Source organism: Scyliorhinus canicula, chromosome 18, assembly GCF_902713615.1.
Source record: "Scyliorhinus canicula chromosome 18, sScyCan1.1, whole genome shotgun sequence".
NCBI classification, from domain to species: Eukaryota; Metazoa; Chordata; class Chondrichthyes; order Carcharhiniformes; family Scyliorhinidae; genus Scyliorhinus; species Scyliorhinus canicula.
Window position 1 is genome coordinate 125,775,875 of NC_052163.1, and position 26,117 is coordinate 125,801,991.

A 26,117-nucleotide genomic window follows, 5' to 3' on the forward strand; every position below is an offset into this window, starting at 1 on the left:
TACATTTGACATATGCAAGCATTTAGCCAGTATGAGGATTGGATTGGATTGGATTGGATTTGTTTACTGTCACGTATACCGAGGTACAGTGAAAGTATTTTTCTGCAAGCAGCTCAACAGATCATTCAGTACATGGAAGAAAAGGGAATTAAACAAAATTCAAGAAAACACATGAGAATACATGAGAAATCCCAAGGCCACGTTCTTTGCACTCTCAAAGAGATTGTTCTGAATACTGTTAGCTGTACAGGGTTGTGTTCTTTTTGTGGGCAACTTGGAGGCTGAAGTGGTTTTTATCATCTTCTACTGCCTGCTTTGAAATGGTTGAAATAAAGCTGTAGGGTCCTTGACATTTGTAGTTAATCCATTCCTCGTGCAGAAACAACTGTGTTTATCTTGCACCTTTAAAATGTTGTGATACATGTCACAGAAATGTGATTGAAGGGAATTTATCTGATGCTCATAATGGGATAATAGGACTGGAAAGAGGTTCCTTTGAGAGATAGAAAGCTTTATGGGGATGGCGGTGGGGAGGGGGGGGGGGGGGGGGGGGGGGTCCAGAGCTCAGAGCCTCGGCATTGATGACATGTATCAAGTTCTGACGTTATTTGTCACTTTGTCCATCTCCATTCCATCATCCATGCTGGTATTCTGTTCCAAAGCTTTTTTTTTTTAGCAAAAGGTTCCTCCTGAATTTCCTGTTTTCTCTTCTTGTCCTTAATTTGTAATATGACCTTTTCATGCTGCCTGATAATTGACATGGTTGTAGCATGTCTTTTAGGGAAGGAAATCTGCCATCCGTACCCGGTCTGGCCTACACGTGACTCCACACCCACAGCAAGGTAGTTGATTCTTAAATGCCCCCTTCAAATGCAATTATTGATTGGCAATAAATGGTGGGCCAGCCTGCGATGCCCACATCTCATGAAGGGATAAAAAAAAAAGCACGCAGCCCATGCTATCTGCGCTATTCAGTCGCTACTCTCCTTAGCAGACGGCCCAAAATCATGAGGCTGCATGATTTTTCAATGTTGTACTGGAGGAGCTTGGGGTCTCAAAGAGGGGCAGAGGACATGTGCTTTATTCACAAGGGGATAGGTGAAGGTAGTGAGCTGCAGCAGCCAATACCAGGAGGCGAGCCCTGATGACTTGGAGGCAGTGCACCAAAGAGGTTCATTTACCTCGCGCGTGGTCAAGTTCAGTGAACGCATCTTCAAATGCCTTCCCCCAATTACTGCCCCACCAACCTCATAACTCCAACCCTCACCACTCACCGGCCAACAACCTATCCACAATGACTCATATTTATCATTAACAACTTCACTTCATCCTCACCCACTTAGCACCGCTCACAGATTACACAGTCAGCTATTTGACCATGACTGCCTCATACCCAAACCCATTGTACAATATTCACTGACACACTTCCTTATCTCTGAGAGAACACGGAAGTGCGCAACTAGAGGCAGCAGATTCTAACTGCTGGGGGTAGGAGCCGCTGTGTGGCCTGACCTCCATTTGGACGACAGTGTTTGGCATCACCGGAGTGGCTATCACTGATACTGTGGCCAGCGTGGGGGCTGAAATGGATATAATCTCAGAATAATACAGTGCAGAAGAGGCCCTTCAGCCCATCGAGTCTGCACCAATGCATGAAAGACACCTGACCTGCCCACCTAATCCCATTGGACAGCCCATAGCCTTGAACAATGGTATTCTCATATCTTTTTTTTTAAAGAAACAATTTTAATGAGGTATTTTTTGGCGTTACAAACAACAACAGTATAAAAACAGTGTACAAAGAACAATAAACAGAGAGCAAACACTGACATCCGACCCTCCAAGATCCGCCTATTTAACCCCCTACTCTATGCTACCCTAGCCCCCCCCCCCCCCCCCCCCCCCCCGCTGACGATTAATTCTCTGCAAAGAAGTTGATGAATGGTTGCCACCTCCGGGCGAACACTAACACTGACCCTCTCAAGGCGAACTTAAGCTTCTCCAGGCTGAGAAAGCTCGCCATGTCAGTTAACCAGGCCTCCGATTTCGGGGGCTTTGAGTCCTTCCAAGCTAATAATATCCGTCTCCGGGCTACCAGGGAGGCAAAGGCCAGAACATCTGCCTCTTTCTCCTCCTGGACTCCTGGATCTTCAGACACCCAAAAATCGCCACTTCTGGATTCATTGCCACCCTTGTTTTCAATACTCTGGACATGACGTCCGCAAACCCCTGCCAATATTCCCAACGTTTTTTTCTCATCCAACTTTCATTTGCCAGTACTTCCCTGCATATAACACACAGGCTTTGCATCCTGATTTGCATTGGCACAATAACAAAGCCATACCTCAAGAAATCATTTTTATACTGCTTTCTTCCAGATTCCAATTTATTTCTTAATTGGTTGTTCACCAGAGGCCTAGGAGATCTGTATACAGCTCACATTGGCACTGCTTTATCCTGCCATGGAGACTCCTGAGCAGCGCTCTTCTTTATGAGATCCTGGCCCGTTTAAGTCTCTGGCTCTTTATTCCTTATCCACAGTCCTGTTGCTTGTTTGCTTGCTGGCAGCTACAAAATGGCGGAATCCCTGATCCGTGATTTCATGCCCGAAGCACAGCCGCAGTATAAGTGTCGTGCACATGACCTGCTCTCTGTCGCCGCTTCTGGTGGGAAGACTCCATCGTTCGTATTTAAAGACCAGTTACGACTGACATTCTCAACTTAAAAGCTGGCTGCAGCCGACATTCTTAAAAGCCGGTCGGGCCATTGGACGCTTTTCCTGCGATCGGGAATGCGGAACCAACCCACAGGTCACGACCCGCAATTTGAAAAACTCTGATTTAAGCCTTGTACGAAGACAGAATTGAGGCTAACACTTAAACCCAGTGTAGAGGAAATACTGCTCTATTGGTGAAACATACAAGTGAATGAAGAAAAATCTATGGCAGTGTTCTCCCAGATTCATAGCCAGCAATATACCTCCAAATAACATTGGTTAATAAACTGTATTTTGAGGGACCTTATACACAATCAGCCTCATAAGATTCAGGGTGGGAGATATAGGAGGGATGTCCGAGCTAGGTTCTTTACTCAGAGAGTGGTTAGGGTGTGGAATTCAAGCGGTTATTGGATAGGCACGTAGGGCACACCAGAATGACAGGGAGTGGGATAGCTTGATCTTGGTTTCGGACAATGCTCGGCACAACATCGAGGGCCGAAGGGCCTGTTCTGTGCTGTACTGTTATATGTTCTATATTTTAGACATGCCCAGAACATGTGGACATGGTTCGCTGGTCCTCCCACACATTTTACACACTTGTCCTCCACCCCAAAGAATCTACTCATCCGGGCCACTGTCATATGGGCCTGGTGGACTACCTTGAATTGGATCAAGCTGAGCCTTGCGCATGTAGCGGTCGCGTTGACTCTGCTCAACGCGTCCACCCATAAGCCGTCCTCCATCTCTCCCCCAAGCTCCTCCTCCCACTTACGCTTCAGCTCCTCGGTCTGCGTCTCCTCCGCCCATATTAGTTCTTTGTAGATGTCCGAGACACTCCCCTCCCCCACCCATCCCCTAGACACTAACCTATCCTGGATCCCCCTTAGTGGCAGGAGTGGGAAGGATGATACCTGCCTGCGCAGAAAGTCCCGCACCTGTAAATATTTGGTTGCTCCCTTTTGCCAACCCAAACTTCTCCCCCAGCGCCCTCAAACTAGGGAAGCTCCCTTCCAGAAACAGGTCCCCTGGTATTCGCATATCTAATCCTTCTCACCTCCCTCTTCCTTCTTACCCCACAATCTTATCCGATTTAGAAGTTGCCGATGGTGCATGGTCTTTCTGCTCCCCCCTCTCCCACCTCCTTCCAGCACACCCTTACCCCTGTGCCTTTCTCCTTTAGGACACCCAATAACTGCAGCCTGGCCAGGCAGTGCTGGAAGCGCAACAGGGATGATGAAAAAGCACAGTCACTTGATCTCACACTCACAGCCACTAACTCAGATACTGACACTGCTTCTATTTTGGCAGGAAGGCGAGACATTGGCTACAAACAGCCCGCACCCAGGGCGGGTAGTAAGGGTAGCTTTGGTGCCAACTTGCAGAGCACAAGGTTGCACATAGGTCCTGCCACAGAGGACTCAGATGAGCGTCTCCACCAGGTAGGTTATAGCAGATAGCTGATGGTTGTGCAAAATGAAATGTTTGGCGCGTTGGCAGGTCGACTCGATTCGCACACTTTGTGCACCCAACCACGATGATGGTCAATGTCTCAGCTTCCACGGCAGTGCAAGTAGAAGCCACACTATATCTGAATGCTGCAGTGAAAGCTCAGACTGAAGTCATGCAAGGGCAACTTGCTGCTGCCAAGATGGTTGTGGGTAACAGTGTTCATAGGGGGCTTGCGGGGTCTCACAGCCGTCCTGCAGTCTGTGCGCCAACAAATTAATAGGATTGCAGAGGTATCATCTTGGGGGAGTGATAAGTGGTTCCCTGGAGCAGAAGGCCGTTTGCCCTCCCACCGCTTTGGTATTGCTGTCAGCCAGCCCAGGCTGCTGCTGCCCATATCGAGAGGCTACAGCCAGTACCCTGGCCTTCCCGGCTGCTTATCCCCACACACAGCCTCCCCCATTGAAAGTCAGCAATCTTACACCAGTCAGGCTGTAGACAAGGCGACCACACTACAGTGGAGCACCAGCACAGTCAGAATAAACACTTAGGGAGCTCACAAAGGTGATTAGTTGACCTTTGGCATTGCTTCCTTTACAAATTTGCTTTGGAAGGTTTATTGCGTGTTGGCTTTCATTTTTGCATTGTGGCCAAGTGAACACCATGGCGGTCAGTGACCAGGGAACGTAAGGTGTGGGACTGTTGGGAAATGGGGAGTTGGGGCTGCAATATTGATATCACAGTTATACGATTACATCCCCACTCCCTCGTCCTCCCCTTTAACTGCTCGCTGTATAGTTGGTGAGGTTCTGCAGGCAACACTCACTCTGTTGAGCACTGCAGGGCTGCCCCAGGGCTGGCTAACCATAGCTTCCTTTCAGCATATTCGGAATTCTGAATTTCGCGGGGCAGAATGATCGTGCTGTTCATGTGCACACAGAGCACATGCTGCAGTGACCAAAGTGGAGACAACAAAGCAGTTAGGGCGCAGAGAATCCATCGCGGCTGATGAAGCGTCACGTGACCTGCAGTGACGTCAGCAGAGAGTGTTTGCACGGGCTTCAGTTCTCCATCTCCGATTGTATGAACAACATTTCCTAATAAATCCTCTCACTGTGTTTGTAAGAAACCAAGAATGTGGCACCTCCAGATCTTTTCTCAGTGTGACACTTAGAGACATGACAAAAGTGAACTGCTGCAGAATAAAGGCATCATGATTGCTGCCATATAACAGGCACGATATGCTGCATATGACCATAAAGGGGCTGGTTTAGCTCACTGGGCTAAATCACTGGTTTTTAAAGCAGACCAAGCAGGCCAGCAGCACGGTTCGATTCCCGTATCAGCCGCGCCGGAATGTGGCGATTAGGGGCTTTTCACAGTAACTTCATTGAAGCCTACTCGTGACAATAAGCGATTTTCATTTTCATTTCATTTTCATATACTAACCTTGCACACCAGCTCTACACAGAGAGTGGAATTGCTTTTGGGTTGACGTGCATCTTAGAACTAAGAGGTGCCCACAATGCATACACCAAGCAATGACGCCCTGTACCAGAAAGAAGCCTGAAATCTTAATGAGGCTGTGATCCTAGTCGGCTGTTTCCCGGCACGAGAGCATGAATCAGTCAATTCCCTTTGAATAGAGACGGTCACTGACCTCTGTTATGCAACAGTGGATAGTAAACTAGGAGATGTTGTAAATATCACAGCTCCAGACTGGAAGGAGCCCGACGCATAAAAGTTCATGGACACGGTCACCTTTCCAGGCATTGGCAATACTGCACTCACGTGCAAATGTAGCAAGACCTGGACAATGTCCAGGCTTGGGCTGACAAGTGCCAAGTAATATCGTGCCACACAAGTGCCAGGCAATGCCCATCTCCAATAAGAGAGAATCAAATTATCACCCTTTGACATTCAATGGCATTACCATCATTAAATCCCCCACTATCATCATCCTGGGGGTTACCATTGACCACAAACTGAACTGGACTGGTTATGTAGATGATGTACAAGAGCAGGTCAGAGGTTAAGAATCCTGCGGTGAGTAACTCACCTCCTGATTCCTCAAAGCCTGTTCACCACCTACAGGGCACAAGTCAGGAGTGTGATGGAATACTCTCCACTTGCCTGGATGAGTGCAGCTCCAACAACACTCAAGAAGCTCAACAGGGGCAGCACGGTAGCATTGTGGCTAGCACAATCGCTTCACAGCTCCAGGGTCCCAGGTTCGATTCCGGCTTGGGTCACTGTCTGTGTGGAGTCTGCACATCCTCCCCGTGTGTGCGTGGGTTTCCTCCGGGTGCTCCGGTTTCCTCCCACAGTCCAAAGATGTGCAGGTTAGGTGGATTGGCCATGATAAATTGCCCTTAGTGTCCAAAATTGCCCTTAGTGTTGGGTGGGGTTACTGGGTTATGGGGATAGGGTGGAGTTGCTGACCTTGGGTAGGGTGCTCTTTCCAAGAGTCGGTGCAGACTTGATGGGCTGAATGGCCTCCTTCTGCACTGTAAATTCTATGATTCTATGAACCATCTAGGACAAAGCCAGCCGCTTGATTGGCACCCCATCCACAAACATTCACTACCTCCACCACCGATGCATAGTGGCAGCCTTGTATACCATCTACAAGATGCACTGCAGTAACTCACCAAAGCTCCTTAGTCGCCACCTTCCAAAGCCCACACCACTACCATCTAGAAGGACAAGAGCAGCAGATACCTGGGAATCCCACCACCTGGAAGTTCCTCTTCAAGCTACTCACCATCCTGACTTGGAAATGTATCGCCGTTCCTTCACTGTCGCTGGGTCAAAACCCTGGAGCCCCTCCCTAACAGCACTGTGGGTGTACCTACACCACATGGACTGCAGCGGTTCAAGAAGGCAGCTCCCCACCACCATCTCAAAGGCAATTAGGGATGGGCAACAAATGCTGGCCCAGCCAGCGAAGCTGACGTCCTGTAAAAAATTAATTAAAAAAAAAAACCCTACTCTGATGTTGCAGTTAAGGCTACAGATTTCAGTGAGGTCATCCCTACAGGAGCACAGACTGATTCACTGTTCTACGCAGGGAATTGCTCCCTGAACTACTAGGGCAGATGTGGTATCCTCCATGATGCTCGACATCTTGCCCTGCTCTGCATATCCTCTGCTCACTCCCCCAGTTATGCTATGTTCCTAGGGGCACACCATACACATCCTAGGAGTAGCGAATTTAGTCGGAAGCCTCGAGGCTCCGGCCTCCCTGCAGTCTTCAGCAACTTTCAGGAACTCTAGTAAGCAGCAGACACTGATGTACTCGCAGCAACAGCGAGTCGAAATCAACCGGCAACGAACCTGAAAGATCCCCTTAAATAGCATTGGTGGAGGGGGTGGGGCTGCGTTCAGCCATGTGTGATTAAAAGCAGGTACTAGCTGGAGCATTTATTTTTATCCTTTGACGGGTTGTGGGCATCACTGGCAAGGTCAGCATAGATGGCCGATCCACTTTTGCCTTTTAACCGAGTGGCTTCTGAGGTCATTTCAGAGGGCAGTTAGGAGCCCTCCAAATTCCTGTGGGTTTGGAATTACATATAGGCCAGACAGTGTAAGGACAGCAGATTTCCCAAAGGACATCTTTGAACCAGTTTGGTTTTAAAGACGATTAATGACAATTTCATGTCACCACTGTGATTAATGCAAGAAATTGTATAATTTGTATCTGGAGTAGTAATGGTTTAAATGCCTGGGTTAGGGAGTGTATATATCTGCTGCAGTAATTTAAAAAAAATATATTCGTGGTTTAAAAGACACACAGACTTTGTGGCTGCAAAAGGTGCAATTAAGATATTGGGTGAACTTCTCCATTTTGGAAACTACGTTTTAAAAAAAAATGTTTTTTATTGGATTTTTGCACAGAGTATCTTTAGCCGTTATTTACACAGGATATGATATATCTATATATGTGTAAGTAGGCATCAGTTCGTGCCGGCGAGGCACTTCTGAAGGGCAATCCTCGAGTGGGTCTGGTGTCGGTGTTGCCCTCGCTTCCCCCGGTTGGATTTTGCCGCTGTTGTCTTCTCGTGCACGCTGCCGCTTCAGCCAGCCCTCCCGTCCTCCGCCTGTATTCTCCTTTTTCTCTGTTCCTGTGGATGTCAGGCTGGTTAACGTTTCCCTGCCTCCCCCCCCCCCCCCCCCCCCCCCAACCTCCCTGTCTCCTCCCTCCTCCCCCCGCCCCGTGGTTTGCCTTTCCTTCCTCTTCGAATGAGTTGTTCCCCCCACCCTCTCCCATTCTATTTCCCCCTCTAATGCTTTGGCTGCTTTCCCCTGGTTCCTGGCTACCTGGCTATTCTTCTCCTTGTTTGTTGGCCACAAACAAGTCCCAGAACAATCAGATGAATGCCTCCCACTTTCTGTGGAAGCCGTCGTCTGACCCTCGGATGGCAAATTTAATTTTCTCCATTTGGAGGGATTCCGAGAGGTCGGACAGCCAGTCTGCAGCTTTGGGTGGTGCTGCTGACCGCCAGCCGAACAGGATTCTACGGCGGGCGATCAGGGAGGCAAAGGCAAGAGTGTCTGCCCTCCTCCCCAGGAATAGATCTGGCTGGTCTGATACCCCGAAGACCGCCACTTTCAGGCATGGCTCCACCCTCACCCCCACCACTTTGGACATTGCCTCGAAGAAGGCAGTCCAGTATTCCACAAGGCTGGGGCAGGACTAGAACATGTGGGTGTGGTTGGCCAGGCCTCCTTGGCACCATTCACATCTGACCTCCACCTCCAGGAAGAATCTACTGAGCCTTACGCAGGTGGAGGTGGAGTTGACCCTATGCAGTGCTTCGCTCCAGAGTCCCCACCCTGTCTTGATCTCCAGGTCCTCCTCCCATTTCTTTCTTGTTGCGTCCAGTATAGTGTCGGCCCACTCTACCAGGCGGTCGTACATATCGCTTTAGTTTCCTCTCTCTAATATGCTTGCGTCCAGTAACTTTTCCAGTAGTGTCTGTTGTGGCGGTTGTGGGTAAGTCCTTGTCTCCTTTCGTAGGAAGTTTCAGAGCTGCAGGTACCTTAGCTCGTTCCCCCTGGTCAGCTGGAATTTCTCCGTCTGTTTGTCCAGTGTCGCGACCCTGCCGTTGGTGTATAGGTCCCTGACTGTCAGTGTCCCCTTCTCCTGCCTCCACCTTTTGAAGGTGGCGTCAGTCAGCGCTGGTGTGAACCTATGGTTGTTACAGATGGGAGCTTTGTCTGACATTTTGGTCAGGCCAAATTGCTGCCATAGCTGGTTCCAGGACTGGAGGGTGGCTATCACCACCGGGCTGTTGGAGTGATGTTTTGGGTGGGGATGGGAGTGCCGCCGTGGCGAGGGCCCGGAGGGAGGTCCCCCTGCAGAAGGCCTCCTCCGCGCGCACCCACTCGGCTTCTGGCTCCTTGATCCATCCCCTGACTCGCTCGGCCGTCGCCACCCAGTGGTAGAATTGTAGGTTTGGGATGGCTAGCCCTCCCCTTGATTTTGTTTCTTGCAAGACCTTCTTTGTGATGGAAACTACGTTTTGACGCCAGGACTGAATTGGGAGTGGTTCCTGTTCCCATTGGGGCGCCAGTCCCGGAGATATTCAGGACATGCAAATGGGCCAGCACTCTGCCCAAGTGAACCTGGTGCAATTCTAATTCTCACCGGCAGCGGGTTCACTGGGACTGGAAGTGGTGCTGGAGAGCTCGACAAGCTGGAGCTGCTTAGAAGCACTCCAGTCCCCCTCCACTCTCATTCCCACCTGGAATGAGAAGATCCCTGAGAAGAGCTGTCCCTCGGTTCAGACAGCCAGCTGGACAGGATGCTGGATGTGGCGGAGGAGAGGCGGGACATCCTCTTCCCCAGGGTGGGCAGGAGGCTACCGCCCACCAACCTGAACCGGGCCTGGGCGAAGGTGGCAGAGGCGGCGAGTGCTGTGGTCCTTGCCAGGCGGACAGGCCTGCAGTGCAGGAAGAAGGTGAACAACCTCCTTAGGTCCACCCGGGTGAGTGACCATGTTTGTGCCCTTGACGTGACCCCCCATCTCTCCCCCTAGAAGCCGACCAGAAACCACCTGCCAGCATTCTCCTGACACCCAACTTTACCAAACCCCAACCTGCATCATCCCCTATTGCCAGGTGCCATGCACTCTCAGGCCACCAGCTACAGACCCAGTGTAAACCCACCTCCAAGTGTCTCACAATGCCCATTATCTGTCCCCCAGAAGAAGACAGCCCATAATCGCCGAGAGCGGGAAAAGACCGAGGGGGAGAACCCGACCTGATAATACTGAGTGCCGCCGAACAGTGGGTGATGGGGTTATCTCCCAGGTGGAGATATGGGCAACCAAGTGAGCCCCTGATGCACCTGATGAAGGAGCCACGCTCCGAAAGCTAGTGATTCCAAATAAACCTGTTGGACTTTAACCTGGTGTTGTAAGACTTCTTAAAGGTAGGGAGGCTGAGGTTCAGTTATCAGAAACAATCTTTGACCAGATGGTTGATAACGAACAAAAGGTGGTGGATGAAGCAGATATCTTTAGTTCAAGAAAGTTGTTAGAATTACAGCAGATTCACACATGGTTCCAAGATGGACAAAAGAGCTGAATGCCAGAGGTGAGGCGAGTGTGACTGCCTTTGACATCAAGGCAGCATTTGACTGAGTATGGCATCAAGGAGCACTAACTAAACTGGAGTCAATGGGAATCGGGGGGAAAATTCTGCTCTGGTTGGAGTCAAACCTGTCGGCGGGATTCACTTTACAACGTTTCGCGAGATTGCGTTCAGTCTTGCGAGGCGTTGCGAGTCGGGTAGATCCCGGGAGCGGGGTCTCCTGGCTATCAATGGCCACACTGTGCAGTGGAGAGCTGACGTTTGGGACATTGGATCATGCCCCAAGTGTATACCGGAGTGTTATTACATTAGAAATAATGTATTGATGAGAGCTGGGGCCAGCTCAGCACACTGGGCTAAACAGCTGGCTTGTAATGCAGAACAAGGCAGCAGCGCGGGTTCAATACCCGTACCAGCCTCCCCGAACAGGCGCCAGAATGTGGCGACTAGGGGCTTTTCACAGTAACTTCATTGAAGCCTACTCGTGACAATAAGCGACTATTATTATTAAGTGGAGACCGTTATATATTTAGGCTGATAAGAGGGCAGAAGTTTATCAAGTTGTATTACCGGTGGATTAGAGGAAGGAGGTTGTGGGTAGTGGATGAGGCTCAGATAGCGTCGAGAAACACCCTGCTTTTTAATGCCACTGCCGTGTTTTGTGTGGCCTTGGAAAATTTTGATCTACCAAGGCCGCACACAAGAGTCATTTCCAGAAGGAAAGGCTCCTCGCAGATCGGGGCGCTAATTTGTCTGGTTGTCCAGACCTCCTCCCCCCCCCCCCTCTCAGCACCCTCCCATTTTTGACTCCCCCCCCCCCTTAGGGAGGGTCCTGGGAACACCCGCCTCCATCGGGTAAGGCCCCCTCCGGGTCCAATTCTTAGCACTGCCAGTGTGGCACAGCTAGGGTGCCTGACTGGCTATTCCAGGACGCCACCCTGCCCTGTCCCCGACCACCTGGGTCTCTAATGGCATGGGAGACGCCCCCTAGGTGCCATTACGACTGGTCCACATTTTTGGAAACCAGTACTGAACAGTAGCGAGGACTCCCAGGCGCGGCCAGTGTGTCCCACAGACACTGGGTATTTAAATGAGCCATTCGGCTAATCTAAATGTGCGGATCTGGATCTTGCCCAGCGAGGGCGTAAACCAGATCACGCTGGACCGAGCAAGTCAGGAGACTCACTATTCACCTGTTGCGCCAGGATCTACACCGGGGGTTGCAGAAACGCACCCAAATTTTGTTTTAATATTCAATATCCCTATTTGCACATGGAATCACTCCTGGAGCAAAATTAAATAGCGTTTGGCTTCTTAATTGAATTGAATTTTCACCAGTTGCTTTGGTGGGATTTGAACCTACGTCCCGGGAGCATTAACCCCTGCCTCAGGATTACTAGTCCGTTGACATTACCTCTGTTTCACCGTCTGTCCAAAATGACAGAATGGCGTCAAAGTAGTGCCACATGCTGATGGACACTAGGATCATACTTCTGCTTGACACTTAATAAACATCAACACCCTCACCAATACGGGGCAGCACGATGGCGCAGTGGTTAGCACTGCTGCCTCACGGTTCTGGGTCACTGTCAGTGTGGAGTTTGCACATTCTCCCAGTGTTTGCGTGGGTTTCACCCCCACAACCCAAAGATGTGCAGGGTAGGTGTATTGGCCATACTAAATTGCCCCTTAATTGGAAAAGAGTAAATTGGGTACTCTAAATTTATTTTAAAAATAGGGCACCTGGTATACCTCACAGTGTGTTAGTATGCCATGGACCCGGTTTTGGACAAAGGTAACTACCCCTTTTTGTTTAAATTCTGTACATAGCTGTAACGGACAGTTAAGATTAATTCTGCAATATATTAGAACAATGTGTAATTTGTGTAATTGGAAGATTATCAGTTCCAAGTTATCAGAGACAGGCTCATAAAACATAAAATTTTACGACGAGATTAATGCGTCATGCTCTTATTACATCAGGTTAAAGACGGAAGTCATCCATCCTCCGTTGGAAATGCTTTTTTTTCTCCCAAAGCGAAGTACTTTGGCTGTATCTGGGTCTCTATATCCGATATTTAGTTGTTCAACTTAAAATTCTTTAGCAATAAAAATTGAAAATCCTGGAAATACTCAGCAGTTTAAAAGCAGCATCTGTGAAGAGAAAAACAGAATTATTGTTTTACGGTCGATGAGCTTGCGTCATAATTTATAACTAGTGCTTAAAAAAAAAGTTCCTGCAGTTTCCCGGTGTTCTTGCAAACTTTGGTGGTTTCATTAATGCACTGACCTTGCGACTGGCAAGCAGAGGAAAGAAGCTTTTTTTTGGCTTAGTATTAAAGTGTTACAAGATTCCTGGGTGCTCAAGTGGAAAAGTCTGCCTTGTCCACATTGATGGAGACTGATGCCAATGTTCTGTAAGGAATGGTCTTTGGAATGGAAACATTGCTAATATATCTGGAAAATTATGATTTAAATAAAGGTTTGGGTAGTAGGGTTGGATGCCTGACACACTGGATTGTGAGATTCAAAAAGTGACGAAAAGTTAACTAGAGATAAGTTATTTGAATGGTGAGGAGGCAAGATATGAAGGCATTTAACTGTAGGAAGAAAGCTTGAGATAATGGTAACTGTAATGAAAGTTTGTGCTGCAAGGTTTTTCAAAGAGAATAGATAACGACATAGTTTAATGAAAACAGCTCTTTGAGTTAATTGGTTCAGTAATGTATTTAAATGTTGCACGAGTGATGCCAGTTAACTTTCTGGTGCCAGGTCTACTTCAATGCCTCAATTTAAAACAAAAAGGCCGACAAGGAATTGAAAAGGGATAAATCTATGCAAACCATTCATCACCTAGGCCAAACAAGCTAGGAAAGCATTTTTATTTATCAAGGTTTTATTATTTAGTACAAAATGACAAACATAGGCGTTTCACACTGGACAAACAATACTAAACTGGTCACAGTTTGAGAGGGAAGTCTACATTACTTTCAATTATTTCAACTGAATCAAGAACAGTTTCAAAAGTACATTAAGAAATATTAGATACAAATATTCCTATAAAGAAAAACTGGAGAGGGACTGGGTAATGAAGCAAGATTACTGAGGTACTTTGTTAAGTATCAAATCAGATTAGCCATGTACTGTAATTTTGCATCACAAGGTGCAGCCCACATCAATCTAACATCCAGGACGAGTCCACATTTCATACATATGTAGCCAGTTACTGTGTGGCTAGTCTTCCGCAACCTGCATGTGAAACCTAAGGATGCAATTACAGTGCATGCACAACCGCCACATAGAAATACTTGGGCTAACTTAGAAATAGAAGGGGCACTTGCTGTGGCTGGGTGTATCAAAACGTTACAACCTCACAATGTATTTATCGCTTGGTACGTACACCAGATATATGTACGCAGACATATGTTAAATTCTGGAATTTGAAGAGTCTTTCAGAAACTTTTATGGGGAGGAGAAACACTTTATTTAGTGCACCTTTTCAGGAGCAAAGTTAACAACATCCCGGTCATTTCTTAGTGCATCTTTTCCCACATTTCCAACAGGCCTTCATTCACGTTAACTTTGGCAGATGACAGAAAATGGAAGTAGACAGGTAAGAAATCTTTTGAAAATGAAGAATCACCATGACTCAACTGAGGCCCTTTACTTCTGAAAGCACTGACCACCATAGGTGGCACTGAATTATTGAAATACTTTCTCACAACTGAAGTAGTCATTTTGCACTCAGTGAAGTCTTTATTTAAAAAAAAAACATTCTCTTTACCCTCCCTCCCTACATTCATCCAGACCTCTGCCACTTACAACCAGCTATTAGGTGGCATTAAAAAAAAACGACATGTTCATTTCTGCACCCTCCTGTTGGTTCCACTTGTTGGGTAGTCTGTAGTGAATAACATCAGCAAGTACTGAAAACAATGCTACTCATGGCATTTTCAAAAATGCATTATTCCATGTTAAGGTTTTCACAGGCTGCATCTCACAATTCCCAATGCAGATATACATGGATGAAACATTTATTTTGTTATCTTCACATTTACCACTTTTACTCACAATTTGGGATATCAGACAAATCTTTTTCAGATTTTGCTTTGATTGACCTGCGTTCAAGAAACCGCGCACATTCCCTCTATCAGCTCTGCTACTCGTTCAAAAGCAAAGGGCATTATTTGCAATGAATGATCAAAATAGTGGAACATAAATTACTCTCCTTTCAGATGACAGTTCTCTTCCCCCCCCCCACCCCCCAATTCATGCACACAATTTGAAATTTGCATCAGTTACTCCCTCTATGAAAGCACCGTTTCCACTCTAACCATTGCAGGAGCTGCAGTTTTTAAAAATAGCTATATCTGAAAAACAAAATGGTCTCTTGCACAACCGACATTGCAATGATTTTCAATAAGTTAACAAACTCCAATACTTCTCGTCGTAGCTAGTATGAGACAATTTGCACTTTGATAGAACGCCATTCAAGAATGGCAATGGGCCAAGGATCTTTCACACCAATGGACAACACTTTGCCAAGACCATAAGATAAAATTCACCGTAAGGCAATAATGAACATATTAAATACTTGTAAAGTGTCTGCTTTCATCACTGTACCGGACTTTCACTTCTTGGACTTTGAACACAATATTGTAGGCACATTATTACAGACTTGTGCAGGCTGGAATTGACAAGTCACAATCACATTTTTCTGCATTTGAACAAAATTTTCAACATTTCCAACTATTTTGAAGGTTTCAAAAGGGCATTAATATGTAACACAGTAATCCAAGTATGTTGGGTCAACTGATAATATGTGCAAAACATTAACCACATTGATAACCATCTTATTTTCTGAATAGTTTACAATGTATTAAAACACTACACCAGATCAAAATGATAGTTATAGCGTAGTGAATGTGCATTAAATGAAGGGGAAAATGCCTGTTGGAATGTGCAGTAGAACAATTTTTTTCTGAATGAGGTGGACTCGCTCATTATGGAATAAAATGTTTTGATGTCTTCTTAAAAGTGGGTGGCTCAAATGCAGTGATTATATCATAAGCAAAAATCACTCAACTCAATATGAAGTATTGAAAACAGCAAATTGGAGATAAACTGTAATGAAGCATGGATGTTACTGTACCTATTCACATAAAACAAAGAAATGTCACTAACACTGATCCTGACGAAATGTATATGCAACAAAGAGGCATTGCGCTTGGTTTTAAGAGTGGCTGATGAACAAATTACTCCCAATGGAAGTATAAAATACTGTGCAATATAAAACAGAGTTCTAGAAATCAGCCTATGCAGATTTGCAAAAGTGAATGTCCTCGATAGTTATTTTAAAGTCCTGAATATAAAATCTTACAGGCACAGAATGTTGTCATCCATTACCATCTTATAAAGTGTAGTGTAGACTTCACCAGCTAAATGACCACAAAAATAAATATATTTCACCATCTAGTGGTTACTTCCTAGGTTGCGTCAGAGTGCTTCTTTCTGACAATCTAGGCAGTCCAGGAAATCTACAACATACAAACTACAGGAGTTTTAACATTATTACAGCATCAGTCTTATAACTTATATTTACAAAGAAACATCAAAAATATTGTACCACTATTTTTCTTCTTTACAACAGGAATTCCTTATGCAATTCGGACATTTAATGCCAAGCTGTAGGTGAAGCCACAGTCCGGGAGTAATAGAGGGCAGTCACATACAAGGAATGTTGCAATGTACAAATGTGCAATTGGCTGTCCAAATACTGGGTCCTTATTCTATTTCATAGTGAAGTCACATATATGTAACATGCACGAAAGCGATGTCTAACCCATATACACTCCAGTCTAGTCAATATATAAAAAAGCATATTTAGATTCATACAAGACAGCAAATCTGCACAAATAGAAGTTATGCTTATTTTCAACTTTAAAGTAAAAAATATACTTATTGTAGATCCAACACATTTAACCCAGTCACTTTGCCCGGAGCTTTGGGTTGGAGAATGCATACATATCATTTGTCCTCAATGGACAAATTTTGTTCTTTAAAATATCAGAAAGAAAATCTGCATGTTTTTCTTTTATAAAAGTTGATCTTATTCAAGAACGAGAACTATAAGCAATGAATGCTATTTTTAAAATATGCACACATGGTTTTTAAATGTCTCTGAAAAATGTGCATTGTTTTTAAAAAGGCCAAAATTGCAAAATCTGTGGGGCTGTAGTTTCCTCCATCCCTTTTGCCAGGTACTATCAGTCACCCATTGGGTACTTCACAGAAATCAGAAGCAGAAACCACGATTGATTTTGGTCTCCTAAACCAGGGGGCGCTTAAGTCTTCAACTGCTGCTCTGTTTTCAGTCAGCTGAGTATGTGCAGAGTACGGAGGCCGGTCGGCAGTCACCTAATCTGGTTGGGTTACTCGTTGGATCAATTTGCTACGTTGCAGGGGGAGTCATAGATCAATTTTAAATTGGGACAATAATCTTAAATTTCAATCCCATTCTCCTTCTGCTAAGAACACATTCAAATGCTTTGTATGCTTTTTGTCTATATGCACAATAATTATGGCACAAAAGGAATCCTAAATCACAACTGCATGTGGAGGATGTGACAGGCAGCACAGGGACATAACTGGTTTCCATTCTGATGATTTTAAATTCATTGTTACCCAAAAACTGCACTTCCAGCCTGGTCTTTGGTTCATTTAACTATGCTGAGTTGGACCGAGTGTCTAAAAGATTGATGCCAACACCTGAAATTTAAAATAATGAAAATTTCTACATACAAATATATATAAAAGCAAAAGTACAACTGAAACATTGGCAACACATCCAAATATAATTTTCCTTTGTAAAACCAAAAAAAATCACAAGATTGAGTAGATTTTGGGTTCAGTTTTTGTTTGTCTTGTGAAGTCTATGACGTCCAATTATGAAGCATTAAGGATAGAAAAGGGATTGCACATCGACAACAGAACGGAGGTTGATAAACATTAGCAGCAGTAGGACAGTTTTTTTCAAAACATACACACTTATTACAGTTTCTTCTGTGACAGCACTTTTTGTTTCAATTAGTACAAATATAGAGTAAGTGCAACATTTTACAATGCACCACATCTTCTGGAACATACATGACTTCTCTATGGTTTCCTGGCTACAGTATCCAAGAACAGCCCAAGATGCTTTGGAAAGGGAAATATCAATACATAACACCTCACGTATGTTTTCTGAGGCACGACCCCTTCTGACACCTTGAACTGCACACCTGTCTTCAAATTCCTGGCTTCCCACCATGGCTGATTCTACCTCGAGGTCCTCAGCAAAACAATTGTGGGGAGTTGGATCGTCAGCCACTAGAATTCAACACCTGAGGGTAGGATCTTTGCAACTAAGCTAACAGGTGTGCTCCTCATAATGCCCATTGTAACAGTACGAACTTCCTTGTTTTTGTCTACTGAATTGATATGCAGCTCTTATTTAAGCCATCTGAAGTGTGACTGATATAAAGCACAAATTTACGGAACTCCAACCCCTTCACTAACTTAAAACTGATTTTGGTTTGAACAAGAAACACTTAGGCTGGTGTTACATCTATTAATATTCATCAGGCCACTGAAGGGGTTAAATGCCAGTCACAATTAATGGCTTGCACAGAGTAAAATACATGACTGAAAATGTACAAATATACATACGGTGTTTACTTCTAATCTTATTATTCAGTCAATCAATGACAAGGAGGATCGAGAGTCACTGCATCATAGAAACACAAGGCATATATGACGTAGCAATCACCCAAATACATAGCTGTTGTGCCATTAGAAATTATTTCAATGCCACATTATATTGCAGTGGAACTCTACATTCCTGTAGGACATTCTCACAAAAATACATCTGTTATTAGTTCAGATTATACTACACAGAACAAGTATCAAGTTTCCATTTTCTCTCAATATAATACACCATGGACTGTGACTTATTGCTGCTTTTAACCATTGTATGAACACCTACAGCTTTATTAATAGATTTGTTGATTTCTTTCTTTTTACATAGAGTATTTGAAGTTCGTGGAAACTGTAAACGTCCATTAAAATTTCAGAAATACAAACTTGGCAAGGATTGCAGACAATTAAGCCAATCTAACTCAATAGTATTAACTTTTTTATATTTTGCAAGCCTGGTCAATTCCCTGGGTAGTAACGCATACATACAGCATTTGTGATCTCCCATCATTGCTCAACAACACACATTTCTTCCCCCATTCAGTCCAGCACCTCAGCCGGCCTCATGGAGCAGACCGTTGGGAGTTGTGGTAAGGTTCCCCAAATGTTAATCAGACTTGTTGCGATTTAACTGCTGTCGTGGATTTAGTGATGTGGATATGATCGCACCTTCAGAACAAATGAAAACACCTTTGTGCTGGGTCCATTGTGAGAAGATGCGAGCATGTTCACTCCCTGCTTTCATTTCTACTTTTCACTCCACAGCCCCCAAGAATGAATTAAGCTGGAATAAAATAATATTTTCAGTTTGGTCCCCTTGCAGCAAGTTTTACTTAAAAAATCACAATCTCATTAAAATTTTGGGGAAGCCACAAGTTTCAATCAAAACCACGTGAGAGGGTTAAATAGATGCAGTCGGGGAGTCCATGGCAGAAGTAGAAAATAAGAGGAAGCAACAAAGCAACGGTCGAAGGTTTCAAGAAGGAGTATGTACATAGAGTGCATGAATAAATAATGTAAATGGGAAGAAACATAAAACAACCATCGTCCATCAATGAGTACGGCCAGTCCAGTCTTGACCGAGTTTAATATGATCATTTTCTTCAGCCCAAGCAGCCTCACAACTTTCAAAATCCAAATTAATTTAAAAAAAAAGCAAAATAATGAACTGGGAAAGTATGCAACAAAGTCAGATCAATGCTTTCAGTCTATTTAAAATACGTGAATTAGAAACGTATGGGGCTATTTATTGAGTTATCAATTTTTCCCCAGATGGCAGTGTTCAACATTAATCTAAAGAATGGTCAGGTTTGTGCACCCAATTATCCTTTCTAGGTGCCAAAACAAAATTCCTCCTCCCTCCTTTTTCCAACAAAAAGCAAAACACTCCCAAACTTATGAGCAAAGGGACAAAATGAAAAGAAAAGAATGTTTTTTTAAATATAAATTTACAGTACCCAATTCATATTTTCCAATTAAGGGGCAATTTGGCGTGGCCAATCCACCTACCCTGCACATCTTTGGGTTGTGGGGGCGAAACCCACACAAACATGGGTAGCATGTGCAAACTCCCCACAGACATTGACCCAGAGCCGGGATTGAACCTGGGACCTCGGCGCCGTGAGGCAGCAGTGCTAACCACTGTGCCACCATGCTGCCCGAAAATGTCTGATTTTCTGTGTGATTAATGACCTGCTAATGAAATTGTGCATTTCAACACTCCACCTCTCCTGAGCAGTTAAATAGAGAGAGCAGACATTCTGCAGATTCTGGCTGAAAATAGGTATTTCACACCAAAGAGATTACGGTGCAAGGGATAAAGTACAACGGCCGCACATGAGAAATTCAGCAATTCTAACCAATGATGCTTCAATCTTCACAAAAACAGTGAAAAACCACATTCATTCTTTAAGGAGCTCGAGTCTAGAGATATTAAAATACTATTCAGGGGCTGGTAAGGGAGGGAGAATTTTTCAAAACAAAATCAGGCCAAACAGAGAATATCAAGTTTCATTCCAACAGCAAATGCTGCTCACCAGGACAAAAGTAGACTCCCTAAATGGCATGAAATATAAGCTGCAAACCCCCCCCCCCCTCCCCCACACCATAGCTCCGAGATTTAAAATGCCAATTTGCCAGCAAGTGGTACACTTGGACGCTGGTGATATGCAACACACAATGCTCAACACTGTTCAGAATTTTTGGTTCACTGCATCCTAATTCCCACAGCCTATTTTAGCAGATGTCACTATTCGCCCCTGTAGTAACACTGCAAGTTTCAATTCATCAGAATCCCATTTGAGATAAGTGGTGGTTGAGAATATGGACATTTCCAACAGTTACACAAGACTTGCCCTCTTCAACAACAACAAAAAAATGACCCTGAGAACATACCAATTCTACACTTATTGTATTTTAAACATGGTATCAAGGATTACTTTTCCCACAGAAGTGACTGGAAGGGATATATTATTAAACTGCAGCTTAACGGCATTTAAAGAACTTTCCTACAAAAATTGCTGGTTACTGTGGACAATCTCAGTTTTATCACCACTACAAGATAATTTGATCAAAGGGCACCTCTAAGGTAGCTGCAGAGCTTTGGTTTAATTTTTGTGCCTAGAAATTAATGGACTGCATACCCATGAACGTAGTGGGATTGATGAGAGGAATCCAAGGTTCTTGTTAAAAAGACTTTGGCTATAAAATTAATTTTCCTCACACAATAATTGCAACAAATTCATCCTCTCAGATCTTATATCTGTTTTTATTAGGCTCGGAGCTTTTAACGGCATAAAATGCATAGCTTGCAGGTGGGAACAGTTGTCCTGGAATTACATTGTGTTCACTAGAACACAATTAAGAACAATAACATTGTCGAAGGTTTGCAAAGTACTCTGGCATAGACATGATACAGAGTTTCATGCAAGATTGTGCCTTCTCGGTATTAAACCAGGATTTCAGTCAATAGATGATTCATATAAAAAAGTAAAACTAAAATGGCTACTGTAAAATAGCAGCACAAATATACAATTTTTACTTCATTGCAAAATCTAAATTTTAAGAAGGAAATGGCTCTCATGTTCCGGAGGGGCTAGGTAGCTCAATTGTTCATTAAGGTGCAAATGACAGACTGTACAACTCGGGAGTACTTCTGGATTTATTCACAACTTAAAAGGCAGTGTTTTTGATGCAATTGCAAACATCCTCTTCATCTTTACACATGAAGACGGAGATGAACTAAAAGGTAGAATCTGGCATTGGTGAATCAGATCAAGTGGAACTTTCATTCTGTCCCCTGCTAACAAATCATAGCGTTTATACTTTTCAAAAAGAACTAACAACCTGATGATCCAAACAAATCCAATCCAATCCAATCTGTTTTCGTAATGTGTGTTTAGTGGATAAATATTGGCCTGGACAGGCACTCTTTTTGGAGGGATCTTTTGTGTCCACCTGAAAGGTTTAATGTTTGATCAGAAAGACGGCAAGTTCAGCAGTGCAGCACCTCACTCAGCACAGTTACGAGCTTGAGGCCTAGAATGGATTTTTAATACTGATTGGAAAGCTGCAACATTGTTACCACTCAGCCAAGGCTGACATCATCAGATGAAAGACAAAGAAAACGTGACAATTTCCTTTACTGACGTGGTTAATTATCAAGGAATTAAACTTTGCTGAATGCATTTATCATTACAGCCCTCAGGTTGCCAGCTGTATTACTGTGACAAAGGACAAAAGGCTACTGACATTCAAACTAAGCAATCTTGAAAAATGGATAGCTCTGGAAGTGGAAATATTAAGGGATGTGGAACATTTAGAAAAAGAAAAACAATTTAAATTGGGAAAGCACTTTTTAGTAAGAAAATTACCAAAAACATTAAGAGTACTGCATGTCGAGAGAAATTCTCAGTTTGAGAACTGAGTGGGATGTAAAATTATTCTTATGACTGTGACCCTTATGGACAGTCTAAAAATACAGAATAGTAAATAATACTTTGCTTTCTAAATAGTTATCTTAACATTATTTTAACATTAAATGGGACCATTGGAGCAACATGTAGAAGAGTGTGTAACAGGTTTTGGTAACAAGTCACTCACTTGATTGGGGGAGGGGGCAAGTGATCTGATGACTCAAATTTTCAGCAACATTTTAAAAATAGTGAGACACAAATGGCGTCAAGTTTATTATCGGTTTACTGGAGGACTGCAGTACTCTGCTACCACTCACAGTGCAAACTGCAATTTTAAGTTTGCGTTAGTCTCGCAGAGACAGATGGCAAATCTGTTTTCTCAACATACTGGGACAGTTTTTAAAGTTACACAGTGATGTGGTATGAGAGAAAGTTAGTAATGCTCGAGAGCACAGACCCTTTGCAGTGCAAGATTGCGAGAGTTTTGTTTTATTCAATGCACACGGGGGAAGTCAAAGGTTGCTGCAGCCCCCAGCCACCCAAACAATGTTGCGTTACCGTCCAAATTAAACTGCAACTCAAACATATCATATGGAAAATTGCTTCGCTGCACCGCAGAATGTTCTACAAAGGATAGTGCAGCAAAACAATTTAAACACCTCCTTCAACGATACTTCATGAGAGAGGATTCCAATCACAAAGCATGTTAAGTTTCATCATCATTTCCCAACGATGAACACAAATTTTAACTACAGGCAGCCTACTCCTTTAGGTATGCAGGATTACCATCCGTGACAAACTAAAAGTCTTTCGATAAAGGAAGAAGTTCTAAATGTTTAACTTAATGGCCAGTTAACTAGCCAGAAGCAAGTGGATATATCAGTGAATGAATTTCAACTGGACCATGGCTTCGATACCTCGGTGACCTCTCCTGGCTTCTTTTAAGAGAGATTTAGCAGCTATTAAAAATAATTGTACTTTTTACTTGGGGGGGGGGGAAGGGGTTCTTCTTTTATGCAAGGCTTTAATGTAAAAGAAATTCCAAATTTCCACAACCCTCATGTTCATGGAAATACAAACCCTATCTGGTCCATGCAGTACCCTTTTATTAACACTAGATATACTACAAAATATTTACCACAAACCATAATCTAGTGGCATAAATGCAACACAGCAACTGGCTCACATTTTGGTATAAGGAGTCCCTGGGACCCAGTTTCAGCAATCCCTAGTACTATCCTGGTCCTAGTGATTGGATAATATGTGCCCTCTCCTGGCACCCAGATCATTATTTTCTGCCAGTTCAAAATGGCTCAAGGTTGGCTCACCTCTGGTGGCTGGATCCAAAAAAGGGGCAGACCAAACAGTTGATACGAAATGGGATTTCCTTAAATTGTATAGTTCATATTTGCCCAAACCATTCATAGGCTCTGCTATTCCATGTTTCTCTTAATTAGCCACGAAAATAGCTTCCTCCATCATTAAGATGGTTTGATTAAATCGAAGAGACAACTAGAAATCTGTCACACACAAAATGCACACACACACACACACCCTTGTCCAAAAGGTACACTGATCAGCTTCAGAGAGATGCAGGAAATGGCTGGCATTGGGCTTTAAACACCATGCACAAGTTTAAAAAATGACCATGTCTATGACTGGAGTAAATGCCATGAATGAGACTTGTTGGTGACATCATTATGAATCCAATTTCACAGACAAGACGAATACAAAAACTGAACAGGTGAAAAGGTTGCTCTGTAAAGTGTGGGGAAGTCTCCTCTCCATGTGGCATCCAAAGAGGGTTAAGATCCTATCCATGTATCTGGGCCCAAAAATAAATGGTTCTTTCCTCTCAAGAAACAAATACACACTGTAAATAAATAGAAGACATCACTGATGTCATGCCAAAAATTAGATTTCCAGTAACTTTTAAAGTAAAATATAAATAAAATATTCTGTAAGATGCCGAGCTCTCACTGAGATAACGATTCCGAATGAAGGGTTGCAGGGTGGTGCAATGTGTGAGCGCTGAGCAAGCTGTTCACATCTCCAACATCAATACTTCCAAAATCCGTCACAGCAACAGACATTTTTGCCTGAGCAATGTGCGAGGTGTGGTTTTCAAAATCCACGCTGCCAGGATTATCAGGCAGTCCGGCGCTCAATGTTTTGGGCAGAGAGAAATCCATCTTCAATTTTTTGGTGGACATCTCCAACGCTGGTCTGTCCAGAATGACTTGATCCAGTTCCAGCTGGAAAAACCCAGATTCTGCTTGACTTAAGGTGACAGTGTCACAGTCGTGTGTGGGTGAAACTCCTACTTGTCCACAAATGGGATCCAGCGAACAGCTTGTCTCCGATCGGTTCACTGGAGGACTGCAATACTCAAACATCTGGCTGTTACCACTCATGGTGCAAACTGCAATTTCGACATCTTGTTCTTCTGTAACAAATTATGTGTTGGGGGGGGAATAAATTAAAAAAAGAATCAATAATTTGACATGACATACATTTGATCATCTATGCAGAGGAATTTATTCTTACAATAATAGGGAACAAATAAATGTGATACACCTTAATTTTCACAAAGCATTCAATAATGTGCCACATAAAAAGTTAATAAGCAAAGGCTCATAGAGTTGGGGTAATATGTTAGCATGGAGAGAGGATAGGTGAACAGACAGGAATCAAAGAGTGGGCATAAGCGGGGTATTCTCAAGTTAGCAGGATGTGACTACTGGACTGCCACTAGTATCAGTGCTAGGACCTCAGCTATTTACAATCTATATTAGTAACTGAGAGAGAGACAGAACGTTTGCGGAGTATAGAAAACTAGGTGGAAAAGTAAGGTGTGAGGAGGACCCAGAGAGGTTGCAAAGGAATATATAGCCAGGTCAAGTGAGTGGACACCAAGATGGTAGATACAGTATAATGTGGGGAAGTATGTAGTTATTCACTTTGGTCATAAAAATATGCAATAAGAATACTTTTTAAAAAGATGAGGAAATTATAAATGTTGACGTTCGGAGAGACTTGGATGTGCTCCTCCAAGGATCGCAGAAAGCTAGCATTCAGGTACAGCAAATAATTAGGAAGGCAAATTGTATGTTGACCTTTATTGTAAAGAGATTGAAGTGCAGGGATAAAGAAGTCTTGCTACAATTGTACTTTGATGAGACCACACCTGGAGTACCAAGTGCAATTGGGATGGATGAGTCGGCTGTCCTATGACTAGAGGTTGGGTAAATGAGCCCCACATTTTCTGGAGTTCAGAGGATGAGAGGCGATATTGGAACATAGACAGTTCTGAATGGAGTTGACAGGGTAGGCATTGAGAGGTGGTCACCGCTGGCTAGAGAATCTAGAACTTGTGGCCAGTGTCTGAAGATAAGGGACGGAGATAAGGAGAAACTTCTTGACTCAAAGGTTGTGAATCTTTGGAATTCTTACTCCAGAACGTTGTGGATGCGCCATCATTGACAATATTTAATGCTGTGATAGACAGATTGTTGGTCTCTCGTGGAATCGAGGGATATGGGGAGCAGGTGGAAAAATGCAGTTGAAGGCCAAGGTCAATCATGACCCATTAATGGCAGAGCAAGCCTAACAGACCATCTAGTCGGCTCCTGCTCCGATTTCGTATTCTACAGACATACAACTAAATTTGATGTTATATCAGTAGTACCTCAAGGAAAGTTAGGACC

The 26,117-nt window shown here is 44.0% G+C and overlaps 1 protein-coding gene across 11 annotated transcripts in view; it reads right to left on the reverse strand.

The window, feature by feature from the left end:
- Positions 1-20,034: 20,034 nt before the first annotated feature.
- LOC119952854 (mesoderm induction early response protein 2-like) overlaps positions 20,035-26,117 on the reverse strand; it is a 94,620-nt gene continuing 88,537 nt past the window's right edge. For 10 of the 11 annotated variants that reach the window (XM_038776404.1, XM_038776412.1, XM_038776407.1 and 7 more), the window contains one exon: positions 20,035-24,856. In XM_038776404.1, coding sequence (XP_038632332.1) covers positions 24,387-24,856 — 470 coding nt within the window. In that variant the 3' untranslated portion in view covers positions 20,035-24,386. The remainder of the gene's footprint in view (positions 24,857-26,117) is intronic. The other variant, XM_038776403.1, reaches the window with a different exon arrangement.